The following is a 14,801-nucleotide window of genomic DNA, read 5'->3' as shown; positions in this document are numbered from 1 at the left end:
AGTAAGGCAACGTGGGGACATGTCAAGTAGCAGATTTAATGCTACACGTGTTAATGCTGGCACGTTGAACACCCATTTAGAGAGTTTATAGCATTAACCCTAGACCCAATGTCCATTTACCCACAATCTTGTCACTGGGGGAACTCCCTGCATCCCTGTGGTGGTGGATGCTCTCAGCACTGAGGTAGCTATCCGGTTCTTCCTGGGGTGAGGGTTGGGGATGCCCAGACAGGGCAGAGAGGGGAGTCTCACCTCCTTTCTCTTCAAATTCCTTCAGGAGATGCTCACACTGCTTCACGCTCCTGAAGGGCACATCAGTGTAGCCCTCACTTGGTGAATCCTGCAGTCAGAAAGTATTTGCTGCTCGGAACCCACAGCAATCCAGGAGGATTCTGCTCACGTTGACCAGTGATCCTTCCTCTACCTTCTTCAGAGTCACCCTGACTGTATTGTGGACCCCCTTGGCTTGGTGTGTGGGCACTAACAGAGACCATCTGGTTGGTGTTTGGCTGCGTAAAGACCCACCAATTGCAGCTCAGCTCAACCAACAATCCTGCTCGCAATCACGATCCAGGGATTATATTGAGATCTTCTGAGGACGATGAATGTTCTCATCTTAGACTGGTCCTGGGAGCACCACTTTCCTGACTGTGGTGGCCCCCAGCCAGGTAATTCCGTGTGTATAACTGAGAAGACAACGGTGGACAGCCCACCCTCATATACTCAATAAGACACAAGGCAGGAGCTCTGCAATGACTCAGTGAGCTGTAATCAGGTCAGGAATTCAAACCCTAACACTGTCACAGGTTACAGAGAAGAACAACTTCTCTGGAGTTTACTCTCACAGCCATTCAGCTTCCTGTGATCTTTTATTATGCATGCTCCATGAAATGACAGAGTGTTTAATACAAGTTGAAATATTAAACAGTAATACCCTGGTTTAGTCTGTAGGGAGTAGAGAGTTTGCAGTGTAGGATCCCGCAGGCAATGGAAGAGTTGGCTGGATTCTGCCCTGTTCAGGGAGCTCGGTTCCAGGGTAACTCCCGCCCGCCCAAGTTACAGACCAGACAAGGTCCCCTCAAAATATTTCAAGAAGGTAGCCTAGACCCTCCTTTTTCTTATTTTAAGGGTAGATATGAAATACATGTTCCAGATGTGAATTGACTCGTCAAACTACTCGATGTTAAACAAAACACAATTTATTCAATCACTATAGTTAAAGTACAAACAAAAGAAAGAGAAATCTATAATAACTATTGGAAAATTTAACTAAATAATAGATACAGTCCCTATTACTAATTAACTGCTCCACTGCAGTAACATCCCATAAACTCACCCGTTGGCAAAAAAGGTAAATTCAGACACAGATTCTTACATCCAATTTTCCAATCCAGGAGGAAACAGCATTGAGAGAGACCGCAATAATGTTGCAGCTAGGAATCTTTTACTGAATCTTCCAATCATTCTGGGGCCCCAAATAGCTTCTGGCTGCCCCAACTGGAAAACCAGGAAGCCTGATCTGTGAGGGCTGGCCATTCCCCTTCCACTGTTCAGGCCCCTTAAGTTATTTGCTTAAACCGATTTCAGTGACCAGTTCAGCCCTTACGACATCTCTTCAAAATAAACCCAGGACAAAGTGACAGCATTATCACACCTTCCCCCTTTCAAATAAAATGAACCATCAATATAGAAAAAATGTTTTCATTTTTAAAACCCTTCGTTTTACTCTACTAGTACACCACAATACATATACATTACACTGACTCTAACTTTCACTGTTACATTCTATTTCACATTCTGTTTACTCCCACCACTGAACGCCTCTGTCTTTCTTCATCAAAGTCGCGACAATGCATCAGCTATTGAACTATGTAAGGAATGTGTGTGAGTGAGTGAGAACCACATTCTCTGCATTCAAACAGCTTTCTGTAGGACTCTCAAATCACAGTCAGTGTACAGTTCTGGAATCCACATTATAGGAGGGATGTGGCAGCACTGGAGAGGATGCAGAGGGGATTTACCAGGATGTTGCCCTGTCTAAAGAGTTTCAGTTATGAAGAAAAATTAGATAGAATGGTGTTGTTTTCCTTACAGTGAGAGGGGATATGATTGAGATTTCATTTGATATGATTTGTTGTTGTCACATCTACCTAAGTACAGTGAAAAGTTTTGTTGTGCAAGCAGTGCAGGCAGATCATACCATTCAAAGATGTACAGATCTTAGGGTGATTGAACAAAACAAGGCATACACAGTTACAGTTGCACGGGAGGTGTGCAAAAGCATAAGCAATATTAGGTTTGAAATTTGAGAGGTGCATTCAGCAGTCTAATAACAGCTGGGAAGAAGCTGTTCTTGAACCTGTTGGAGTGTGTGTTTAAGTTTGTATAAAATTATGAGGGACATAGATAGGGCAGACAGGAAGAAATTTTTCTCCTTGTGGGGAAATGAGCAGGGTCATAGATTTAAAATAAGAGGCAAGAGGTTAAAAGGAGATGTGAGGAAAAGCGATATTCACCCAGAGGATGATGAGAATCTGGAACACACTACATGTAAGAGTGTTACAGGCAGAAACCCTTATCACATTGAAGCAGTATTTAGATGTGCACTTGTGAGCCAAGGCTATGGGCTGAGTGCTAGATAATGGGATTAGAATAATTAGGTGATTGCTTATAACTGGCATGGATTGGACAGGCAGAAGAACTTACTTCTGTGCTATAGATCTCAATGACTCTACGACTCTTTACACCCAGAGCCTATAACCAAATGTAGTTTAATTACAGTGGGTTGGCTCAGTGGCTCAGTGGTTAGCACTGCTGCCCCATGGTGCGAGGGACCTGGGTTCGATTCCACCCTCCGGTGACTGTCTGTGTTGCGTTTGCACGTTCTCCCCGTGTCTGTGTGGGTTTCCTCTGGGTGCTCCGGTTTCCTCCCACAGTCCAAAGATGTGCAGGTTAGGTGGATTGGCCATGCTAGAATTGCCCATAGTATTCAGGGATGCGTAGGCTAGGTGGATTAGCCATGGGGAATGTGGAATTACAGGGATAGGGTGGGAGGTGTGGGTCTGGGTGAGATGTCCTTCAGAGGGATGGTGTGAACTTGATGGGTTGAATGGCCTGCTTCCGCACTGAAAGGATTCTATGATTCTAGTAATTGGGAAATTGTAATAAACAGCACATGTCCTCGAGGCTGTGTGGGAAGGGAAGATGGTGGATCCTGCCAGGTGATTCACGGAGCAAAATATCAAAATCATTTGGCAGAATCCCTCATGACCAACACTTTCAAACAAGCTCCGAGGAGTAGCTGGGCTGATGGCGAGAAGGACATTCCCTGCCAAAACGTTGGTGCTCACCTGGACTTTCTGTGTTACTACACGCTGCCCTCAATTCGGCTGTGGCGATGAAGAGACTATCACATACCTCCTTCTGGAATGTGTCTTTATAGAGAAGGTCTGAGGTAGAGGCAGTGGAAGGGGATCATTCTGAGCAACGCTGTGAGTGTGCGCTCTACAGGCTTTTCCCAGGGATGCACAGCAAGGCAGACATTAACTGTGCCTGGAGGACTATCAACTCAGCGAAAGACGCTGTTTGGTTTATCTGGAACTTGCTGGTTTCCCAGTGAAAGAAGTTGTCCTTAACAGAGTGTTGCAGGCTGGCACACTCCAATGTTCAGAACAATGTATTTGGGGGCAGCCACTGCAAAGGGGCAGTGTGGAAATGCAACTGACTAAGACCTTTCAGTCATGGTGCGCCAAGCATCTGCATGTTTGTCACTGAATGTACATTATAACTGTTACAATTAAAGCAATATCTCAGGGTGTAACATGTTCAATAGAGAAAAGTTTTCTCTTATTGCACTGTACGTGATGTCTAATTTGAAATGTTTGGGAATGTAATTTTAGATGTTTTATCAGTAAAGTATATTTTGCTGAAAGGCAAGTACTTGGCTACGGTTCCCAGATTAACACTGTGTCTGCTCTGTGGCACTCCCTCACTTGAACATCCCAAATGGCCTCACACAATTCACCCTGCTGCACCGAGGTTTCTGTTAGTTTGTGAAGCCAGCCATTAGCTCTCTGCGGGAATAAAGACGTAGGAAATAGGGTCAGCTGGGCCATTCGGGCCCTTGAAACTCCTCTGCCACTTAATGGATGAAATTTGACCTCTATAGCACTTCCCTTATCTATCCCATAATCCTTGATTCCTTTAGTGCCCAAATATCTACTGATCTCTGTCTTGAAAGTCCTCAATGACTGAGCATTTTGAGTCATAGAGTCATACAGCATGGAAACAGACCCTTCGGTCCAACCAGTCCATGCCGACCTAATCCCAAAGTAAACTAGTCCCACCTGCCTGCTCCTGGCGCATATCCTTCCAAACATTTCTTATTCATATACTTATCCAAATGTCTCTTAAATGTTGTAACTGAGCATATGCCCACAACTTCCCCTGGAAGTTCATAACACAGCATTTGTGACTGAGTGCTCAATGACTGAACATTGAGATCCTTCCAAACTAATGTATGAGTGTTCAGAGCCTTTGGAATAGAGATTTCGGAACCATCATAACCTATTGGATAATGAGCATTTCTCCTCATGTTAGATCTGTCTTATGTAGCACTTTGCTCAGATTAAACCATCTCATTCTCAACACTGAGATGGGCAGAATCAGCTGCTCAGAGCTGGATGGCCAGTGCCCCTCACTACACTGTGTGAGTTCATGGTGAGAGGCACTGCTACCATTCTCTTTAGGTTAGGATATTCCAGGGCCTGCATGGGCCCATGTGGGAGGGAACCTGGTCCAACTATAAGGTTCTCTTGTTGTTAATAAGATATTGTTTATTGTATGTGAATTACATTACATTACAGTTTGACGCACAGCCTACAAAAGGACCTGGGTATTCCATCTGGCTCCTTTGAGATCCTCAACTGTTCTACCCACAAGGTCAGAAGACATCATTACAGTGGGCGGTGCTTATGGCACACCTCAGGATTAACCCTTTCCAAGCCACATACAAAACTCAGCATCTGATAAAATCATGAGATCTGTCATAACTCCAACAGCTCAAGCTGCCATTCTGATACAGTCAACAATACCATCTTTCACTCAAGACCCTGCTTCCTCTGCTCAGGAGTGCGTAGATGAAGTTATTTTGCGATGGGGTTCGCAGTGCTCTTGGGTGATAAAAGCAAATTACTGTGGATGCTGGAGACTCAGTTCTGAAGAAGTCATACCAGACTTGAAATGTTAATAACTCTGTTTCCTTCCCCGTAGATGCTGCCAGACCTGCTGAGTTCTCCAGTACGTCCTGAATCACAGAATGAGAATCATAGAACCATCCAACAGTGACTGTGTTGGAGACTTTTAGCCTCTCTTTTTCTCTCTTTCATTCTTGCTCTATTTATTTCTTTCTCTCCTGCTGCTTCTGTCTTTTTTCTCTCTTTCTTTCGCTTTTCCTCATTTTTTTCATCTCTCTTGCTCTGCTTTTCTCTCTGTTTCAATCCTTCTTCTCTCTTTCCTTTGTACTTTCTTTCTCTCCCTGTTCTTTCTTTTGTTGTCATTCTCTCCTCTCTCTTTCACTGCTTCATTTTCTTCCTCTTTCTCTCTCTCTCCCTCTGCCATCCCCATCTTCCACCAAACCCTTCACTTCCCCACTCAGTGTGGAACCCTTCCATCTGGGAACAGAAATGCTACTCAAAAGTCCTTTTAAATTACTGTCTGCCCAAAAGCTCAGCTCCCTGGCAATTGGACTTTGTATACCTTTGTGATTCATTGGGCTGGGATGGGTGGAGTAGCTGGCTTCTTCTCTCAATTACATTCCCTTCTGAACCAGTTGTGCAAGTTTCACACCAACCTGAAACTCTGTACTTGCTCTTCCTTGGATCACTTGTCATTGAAAAGGAGCCTCCCTCGAAGCCCAGCTTTCAGCGAGAGTTGGACCTTGCCGTGTTCACGCACATACAGACACACACAAGTCTGCGTATCTGCAAGTGGGTGTTTATCCAAGAAAAAGGCAGGGAGATATCATAAAAGGCAGAGTTGGAGTAACAAGGATTCGCTGGCCGTCAGAGTCAACACTCTGGCAACATGTTCTCGAAAAAGAACACATTTAAGATCGCCCAGAGCAGCAAGACATCGAGGTGAGTAAGAATCCTAGTCTTGGTAACCCGTTTCAACGAATGGCACTAATGTCCGGAATGGGATTGTCAGTGATTGATGGTGGTGAATATCTGCACAGAAGTCCTCTAATTATAAGCAGAGAAGGCAGGACTGTTTAAATGCAGAAAGAATGATATTCAATTCCCGCTGATTTTTGGCTTTAATGCAGAGTGTATTGTTAAGCATTAAAACAAAATATTCCAGCGAAATGTGGCATGATAGCAATTAAAACCGGTCTTGAAAGATTTACAAGTAGCATTTGCAGCAGTAAAATCTGAAAATTTTCCAAATATTGCTCAACTAGCTTTTGGATACATGCCATCTCCTGGACATTGAATCTTCGACTAAAACCCATGTATTTTAATGAACACTTTTTGATAGTATTCAGGAATACTGCATGGAAGCAGAAGTCAGACATTGTTTGAATTTAAATATGTTTTCAGATTAGGAAGCTGGGCTGTGACACGACATTTTGTCAATGACTTTCGTGATCATGCGACACGTAGGGACTGGTGAGGAGGGGAAGAGTTTAATTCGGGCTGACAGAGGTGACATGGCTATGCGGCTGAATAACTTATCAAAACTCCCTGTCTTTCCTCTGAACAAAAAAATAACTTGCATCAGGTAGAAATAATCCAGGAAGGAAAAGGAAACTATGCCAGAGAAGCAACTCTCTCCAAGGCCCCCTCCATTAAATATTTTATCTTGTATAAATCTTATGATATGCCAATGCAAGGCACACAAACAACAGGAAGGGTTTTGTTAGTTTCAGGCTGGAGATATCAAATCCACCATCCTGCTCTCCATCATAATTCTCAAACTTTGTAAATACTTCAGTAGGTTGCCACAGCTACATCTATACCAGGTAAAACCCTCTGGCCATCTGGGAATTGGCCGCAGCCCTTGGGCCACTCAAACTATTTACAGCCAAAGTGAATGGGATAAGTGCAGAAGCTGCTTCAAATGCGGCACAGTCCTTGCAACAGCTCTATGTTTAGGGCCTTGCACCCCAACTAAGCAGCTGATGTTCACAGTGTCCAAGGAGTTTGGTTCTTCACATTTGCCATTGAGTTAGTTAGTGATTTTGGAATTTTGCTGAGTGGTTTCTGCAAAATGGACTGGAAATTCTGTCGATGACAGTTGGAATCACTTCCACAGTCATGGCCAAACCTGAAGGACCAGAAATGGAACAGCACCAACAGACGAAACCCAAGAGCTTTTGAAAATCCCAATAAAGAGCAACACGTATTGACACTGATGAAGGATCTAGACCCAAAACGTCAGCTTTCCTGCTCCTCTGATGCTGCTTGGCCTGCTGTGTTCATCCAGCTCTACACCTTGTTATCGCTATGTAATGACACTGTTCCTATTTTCAATTGTGCTGACAGTTCTTAGTCTAGATCACCACAGGGTTCAGGAGGTGAAGAGATTTGATGCTGAGCATTAACACAGAGAGCTTTTGGGATTCGGAGGGTTTCAAATCGAAACAAATCTGGGAGTGATCCTGGGGTGAGGAGAATCTGGGAGCTGAGAGTTGGCTTCATCTGTGAGCTGTTGGATTTGGAATTGTCCCATCTGTTTGTGACAGCTGTTCATAAGCCATTCACTTACATGGCATGTGATTTTTGAGGAATTGTAGACATCTTCTAATCACTCTGTTCAGAGATGTCATGACACACAAGGTGGGACTTGAACCCAGGTCTCCTGGCTCAGAGGTGGGGACTCTACCACCGCACCACGAGAGCTCTTTCGGGGAGTCGTACGTTTAGAAGTATAACACTGGGCGTGTACAGACGTATCTCAGTCTCTGTATGGGGACTGTGTTGTTGGTGCACTGTGGATTCGAGAGAAGCCTGATATCTATCCATATCATTTCCATATATACAAAGTTCTGGATATTGGTGAATTCAGACTAGCAGCTGTACTGTTAACACAACTCCTGCAGAAATGCAGAGCATACAACAACACCGTCCCTTTACTCTTGATCTTAACGTGGGCCCAGAAGATAAGGTAAAGCTTCTCAGTTCATTTAATCTGAGTTACAACACATTACAACTCATTCCAGTTCTGTAATCTGGATGTTTGACACATTACGAGTTACTTTTCAATCAAACAGTTCAGAGATTTATTGCACACCTTTGGAGCAGTTGTGACCTGAACTGACAAATTCATTTTAGAACAGGAGATAAAAGTGAAAACAAAGGATATTGCTCAGTCATCAGCGATAATGGGAACTGCAGATGCTGGAGAATCCAAGATAACAAAGTGTGAGGCTGGATGAACACAGCAGGCCAAGCAGCATCTCAGGAGCACAAAAGCTGACATTTCGGGCCTAGACCCTTCATCAGAAAAGGGGAATGGGGAGAGGGTTCTGAAATAAATAGGGAGAGAGGGAGAGACAGACTGAAGATGGATAGAGGAGAAGGTAGGTGGAGAGGAGATTATGGGTGGGGAGGAAGGGAGGGGATACGTCAGTCTGGGGAGGATGGACAAGTCAAGTGGGTGGGATAGTAGTTAGGAAATGGAGGTGGGGCTTGAGGTGGGAGTAGGAGATATGTGAGAGGAAGAACAGGTTAGGCAGGCGGGGACGAGCTGGGCTGATTTTGGGATGCAGTGGGGGGAGGGGAGATTTTGAATCTGGTGAAGTCCACATTGATACCATTGGGCTGCAGGGTTCCCAAGTGGAATATGAGTTGCTGTTCCTGCAACCTACGGTGGCATCATTGTGGCACTGCAGGATGCCCAGGATGGACAAGTCGTCTAAGGAATGGGAGGGGGAGTGGAAATGGTTTGCGACTGGGACGTGCAGTTGTTTGTTGCGAACTGAGCGGAGGTGTTCTGCAAAGCGGTCTCCAAGCCTCCGCTTGGTTTCCCCAATGTAGAGGAAGCCACACCGGGTACAGTGGATACAGTATACCACATTGGCAGATGTGCAGGTGAACCTCTGTTTAATATGGAAAGTCATCTTGGGGCCTGGGATAGGGGTGAGGGAGGAGGTGTGGGGACAAGTGTAGCATTTCCTGCGGTTGCAGGGGAAGGTGCCGGGTGTGGTGGGGTTGGAGGGCAGTGTGGAGCGAACAAGGGAGTCACGGAGAGAGTGGTCTCTCCGGAAGGCAGACAAGGGTGGGGTGGGAAAAATGTCTTTAGTGGTGGGGTCGGATTGTAGACGGCGGAAGTGTCGGAGGATGATGCGTTGTATCCGGAGGTTGGTGGGGTGGTATGTGAGAACGAGGGGGTCCTCTTGGGGCTGTTATTGCGAGGGCGGGGTGTGAGGGATGATGTGCAAATGCCCTCGACCGTGTCTCCCACATTTCCCGCACCTCATCTCTCACACCCCGCCCTCGCAATAACCGCCAAAAGAGACTCCCCCTCGTCCTCACATACCACCCACCAACCTCCGGGTACAACACATCATCCTCCGACACTTCCGCCATTTACAATCTGACCCCACCACTAAAGACATTTTTCCCTCCCCACCCTTGTCTGCCTTCCGGAGAGACCACTCTCTCCGTGACTCCCTTGTCCGCTCCACACTCCCCTCCAACCCCACCACTCCCGGCACCTTCCCCTGCAACCGCAGGAAATGCTACACTTGCCCCCACACCTCCACCCTCACCCCCATCCCAGGCCCCAAGATGACTTTCCACATCAAGCCGATGTTCACCTGCACATCTGCCAATGTGGTATACTGCATCCATTTTACCCGGTGTGGCTTCCTCTACATTGGGGAAACCAAGTGGAGGCTTGGCGACTGCTTTGCAGAACACCTCCGCTCGGTTCGCAATAAACAACTGCACCTCCCAGCCGCGAACCATTTTAACTCCTCCTCCCATTCTTTAGATGACATGTCCATCATGGGCCTCCTGCAGTACCACAATGATGCCACCCGAAGGCTGCGGGAACAGCAACTCATATTCTGCTTGGGAACCCTGCAGCCCAATGGTATCAATGCGGATTTCACCAGCTTCAAAATCTCCCCTTCCCCCACCGCATCCCAAAACCAGCCCAGTTCGTCCCCTCCCTCCACTGCATCCCAAAACCAGCCCAGTTCGTCCCCTCCCTCCACTGCATCCCAAAACCAGCCCAGCTCCTCCCTGCCTCCCTAACCTGTTCTTCCTCTCACCTATCCCCTCCTCCCACCTCAAGCCGCACCTCCATTTCCTACCTACTAACCTCATCCCGCCCCCTTGACCTATCCGTCCTCCCCGGACTGACTTATCCCCTCCCTACATCCCCACCCATACTCTCCCCTCCACCTATCTTCTTTTCTCTCCATCTTAGGTCCACCTCCCCTTCTCTCCCTATTTATTTCAGAATCCTCTCCCCATATCCCTTTTCTGATGAAGGGTCTAGGCCCGAAACGTCAGCTTTTGTGCTGCTGAGATGCTGCTTGGCCTGCTGTGTTCATCCAGCCCCACACTTTGTTATATTGCTCAGTCATAGCTGGTAGCTGAATAAATTACCGATTACTATTTTGTGCATCTTGGCTCAGTCAGAACACTATTTGCCGCTGGATGAGAGGCTGCCATTTCAGGCTAATGTTCTATTGCAGCGCTGAGGGAGTGCTGCTCTGCCTGACATACCCCCTTTCATGTGAGGTATTAAACAGAAACCCTACTGCTTTCTCAGGTCAGTGTTTATGATCAAGGTGCACAACTCAAAGAATAGCAGAGAGTTTCTCCCACTACTGTACCCTCACAGGTGGTCTGGTCTGTGCCTTGCAGATTCTGGGATCCTGCTGTGCAGAAGTTGTCTGCCGAGTTTCCTGTCTTTCCTGAATGACTTTCCTTCATTGGTCATAAAGCTCCTTGGGTTTAAGTTTGCAGGAATGCTGTATAATGACAAGGTCTTTCATCAATACAACCTGGCTTAGTCTGTGTTGTAATCCCATTGTCAGACTGGTCAATGATCCAAGGTCCCTATAAGATCTCTAGTAGGTAACTCAGGGTGAACGTATCTTTGCTGCACTCAAAGGCCTACTTCCCCAGCCCAAGACCCTCTTGTCTGTCTGTTCAGCTGGCTGGAAATACTCCTAGGGAACAATTTGAAGAGAAACAAGGGGAGTTTCTTTCTCAATAGATGTTGTTCCAGATGCATGTTTCACCTGATTTGCTGTTCAGGGGGTATTAACGTGATTGAAGAATCTGCCACATTAAAACTGCAAGAGTACTTGATAAAAAATACATTGTCTGAAGCACTTGGCAACAAGCTGAGGATGTACAAGGTGCTATATAAATGTAAGCTCCATCTAACCATCTAATAGCGGCTCAGTGGTTAGCACTGCTGCCTCATATCACCAGGGACCCGGGCTCGATTACACCCTCGGGTGACTGTCTGTGTGGAGTTTGCACATTCTCCCTGTGTCTGTGCAGGTTTCTTCCGGGTGTTCCAGTTTCCTCCCATAGTCCAAAGGTGTGCAGGTTTGGGTGGATTGGCCATGCTGTAGTGCCCAGGGATATATAGGTTAGGTTAGGTGGGTTAGACTTGGGAAAATGTATGGGAATGGTTCTGGGTGGACTTGTTGGGCTGAATGGCCTGTTTCCACACTGTAGGGATTCTCTGGTCTATGACTGAGCCGGACTGGGAGGGGAGGTTCGTTTAGAGATGGATGTACTCTTCCAACAAGGCACCAACTTGTCCATTTACCATTTTGATTCCTACTAAAAGTGCCAGGGAGCACTGAACAATACAATGTACAAGGAACCACCAGAGGGTTCACCGAAAAAAATATTAATGGCATGTTTCAGGGGAAAATCTGAGGCACTTTCATGGTTAGATGGAACTTACATTTAGATAGCACCTTTCACATCCTCAGCTTGTTCCCCAAATGCTGGCCAATAGATTTCCCGTGGGTGAGAAATTACTTCTTTTCAAAAGTATTCCCAGCAATTAGCTGAGGGATAGGAAACAGTGTGGGGATAAGGGGCTCTTTTTAAGGTTGGCGATCTGTGACCAATGGGGTTGAACTGGGATCAGTGCGAGGGCCGTTGTTGTTAGCAATACATGTTAAAGACTTGGAGGAAGGAAGCAAATGTACAGTAGTCAAAGTTGCAGATGACACAGAAATAGGTAGAAAGGCACGTTGCAAGAGGGATATAGTTTTTGGAGAGGTATTGGTAAGTGAGTGGGCAAGACGTTGTCAAATGGAATATAACGTAGGAAAATGCGAAGTTGTTTATTTTGTAAGGGAGAACAAAAGCACAGAATTATTTAAATGGAGAAAGTCTGCAGAGCTGCATCAGAAAGGGACTTGGGGGTACTAGTACATGAAACACAGAAAGCTAGCACACATGTGTAGCAGGTTATCATGAAGGCTATTGGGATGTTGGCTCCTATTACAAGGGGTTTGGAGTATAAAAGTAGGGAAATCTCACTGCAACTGTACCAGGTGCTGGTGGGACTATGAAAGAAATATTGAGGTAGGTTTGGTCCCTTTATTTAAAAAAAGGTGTCACTTCATTGGAGGAAGTTCAGAGAAGATTCACTAGAATGGTCCCTGGCATGGGCAGTATTGTCTTTATGAGCAAAGGCTAAACAGGCCAGGACTTCACTCATCAGAGTTTAGAAGAATGAGAGGTAATCTCTTTGAAGGCCTTGACCGGATGTATACTGAGAGGATGTTCCCCTCACGGGAGAGCCTAGGACCAGAGGGCCTAGTCTCAGGATAAAGGGGCACCAATTTAAGACTGAAATGAGGAAGAATTTTTTCTCTCAGATGGCTGAGTCGTGGAGCTGCACAGCACGGAAACAGACCCTTCGGTCCAACTCGTCCATGCCTACCAGATATCCTAAATAAACCTAGTCCCATTTGCCAGTATTTGACCCTTATCCCTCTCTGGGACTCTTTGCTGCAGAGAGTAATGGGGCCTGAGCCTTGGGTATACTTAAAGATGAGGTAGGGAGATTCTTGATCAGTCCCAGAATCTACAGTAATGGGGAAAGGGCAGGAAAGTGGACATGAGGAATGTCGGATCAGCCATGATCCGATTGAATGGCAGAAGCACACTCAAGGGGCTGAAAGTCCTAGTCTAGTTTCTATATCTTAATGTTTCTTCCAATGTTCCACTTTTAACATTGTTTTATTTCATCAATATTTACAGGTGACTGCAATCACCTGACTTTGAAAGGGCAGGCAAGAATGCCAAGAATTCAGGGTGGGACAAATGCAATGTGAAGTCTACACCCCATTCCTCTGATGGAATAGAATGATCAGCGTTATTAACTGTAATTATCACAGGCGAGTCAGACTGGGTGCTATCTGGAGAGGGTGTTATCGGAGCGGTGGGACAGACCCCACCAGTTTGTGGTGCGTTACCAGCAGAGAGGGTTAGTCAGTTCAGAATCGCTGTTTGCTGTAGGTGGGGACTCCCAGGGTTTAATGAGTACAATCATTTCCATAGTAAACATCACCTTTTGATAGAATCACTTTAATCTGAAGGTGCTGGACCACTGCCACAGAGCAAACATCATAAAGGTTTCACAAAGTAAGCAGCAATAAATAATATTTAATAATCACGAGTTTCTCCATGTCAGTAGCCAGCATATGTAGAAGCCTTACCCTGGGAGTGATTTCTCCCCCCATTATAAATCCCACCTCCTCTTGTGCTCCTCACTGCTTCTCAAGGCACAAATCATTTCTTCGGCAAAGTCCCACGGGATCAAATCACCCTCATACAGTTGCCCAGGTAACCATAATTCCCAAGTCTGACCAAAGTGTGTTGACTAGCTATTCAACATTGATAGCCGTTACAGCTCCGCCTGTACGTGACAGCTGCTCACAACATGCTCACAATTGATAATGGTCACAAAATGGCAATCCCTTCCCGACTTCACAATCCAAGGGAACTGAGGCCAACTGCAGCAACTCTATTGCAGCCCAGTCAAGAATCAGCTAACTCAGCTGGTACTGTAATTCAAACCTGGGAAAAAAAGAGGTCCAGAGATAACGAGGTGTAGAGCTGGATGAACACAGCAGGCCAAGCAGCATCAGAGGAGCAGGAAGGCTGACGTTTTCGGCCTAGACCCTTCTTCAGAAATGTCCAGAAATGTCAGTCTTCTTGCTCCTCTGATGCTGCTTGGCCTGCTGTGTTCGTCCAGCTCTACACCTTGTTATCAGAGATAATGAGAACTGCAGATGCTGGAGAATCCAAGATAGGCCTGAAACATCAGCTTTTATGCTCCTAAGATGCTGCCTGGCCTGCTGTGTTCATCCAGCCCCACACTGTTATCTACACTTTGTTATCTCAGATTCTCTGGCATCGGCAGTTCCTGCTATCTCTGTAGCAGGGGATATGGTTGGGGACTGATTGATCTCATGAGTAGGTAATGATAATGAACCCCACAGTCTATTGCATGGCCTGTGGGTTCTGGGGACTGAGCAGCTACTAATGAAATGCTGCTGTTCCCACATGTATACATTGAGGACATAAGCACAGGCTACACAACAGCACCTGAAGAAAATTAAATTAATTTATAACTGGAAGACAAAACTCATCTCGATGACAATGATCATCAATTGTTGTAAATACACAAGTATCCTTTAAAGAGGGAAATTTGTCATGTTTGAGATAGTAAGAGCTGCTGATGCTGGAGTCAGAGATAACATAGCTTGGAGCTGGATGAACACAGCAGGCCAGGCAGCATCA

General features: G+C 45.9%; 1 protein-coding gene across 1 annotated transcript in view; it reads left to right on the top strand.

The window, feature by feature from the left end:
- The first annotated feature begins 5,803 nt into the window (after positions 1-5,803).
- evpla (envoplakin a) overlaps positions 5,804-14,801 on the top strand; it is a 71,678-nt gene continuing 62,680 nt past the window's right edge. Inside the window, exon 1 of the mRNA XM_048554839.2 lies at positions 5,804-6,137. Within this exon, the coding sequence (XP_048410796.2) occupies positions 6,085-6,137 (53 nt within the window). The 5' untranslated portion in view covers positions 5,804-6,084. The remainder of the gene's footprint in view (positions 6,138-14,801) is intronic.

The sequence above is a fragment of the Stegostoma tigrinum genome, chromosome 22 (assembly GCF_030684315.1).
Source record: "Stegostoma tigrinum isolate sSteTig4 chromosome 22, sSteTig4.hap1, whole genome shotgun sequence".
NCBI lineage: Eukaryota > Metazoa > Chordata > Chondrichthyes > Orectolobiformes > Stegostomatidae > Stegostoma > Stegostoma tigrinum.
Note: the sequence above shows the minus strand (reverse complement) of the source record. Positions and strands in the feature narration are given on the sequence as shown.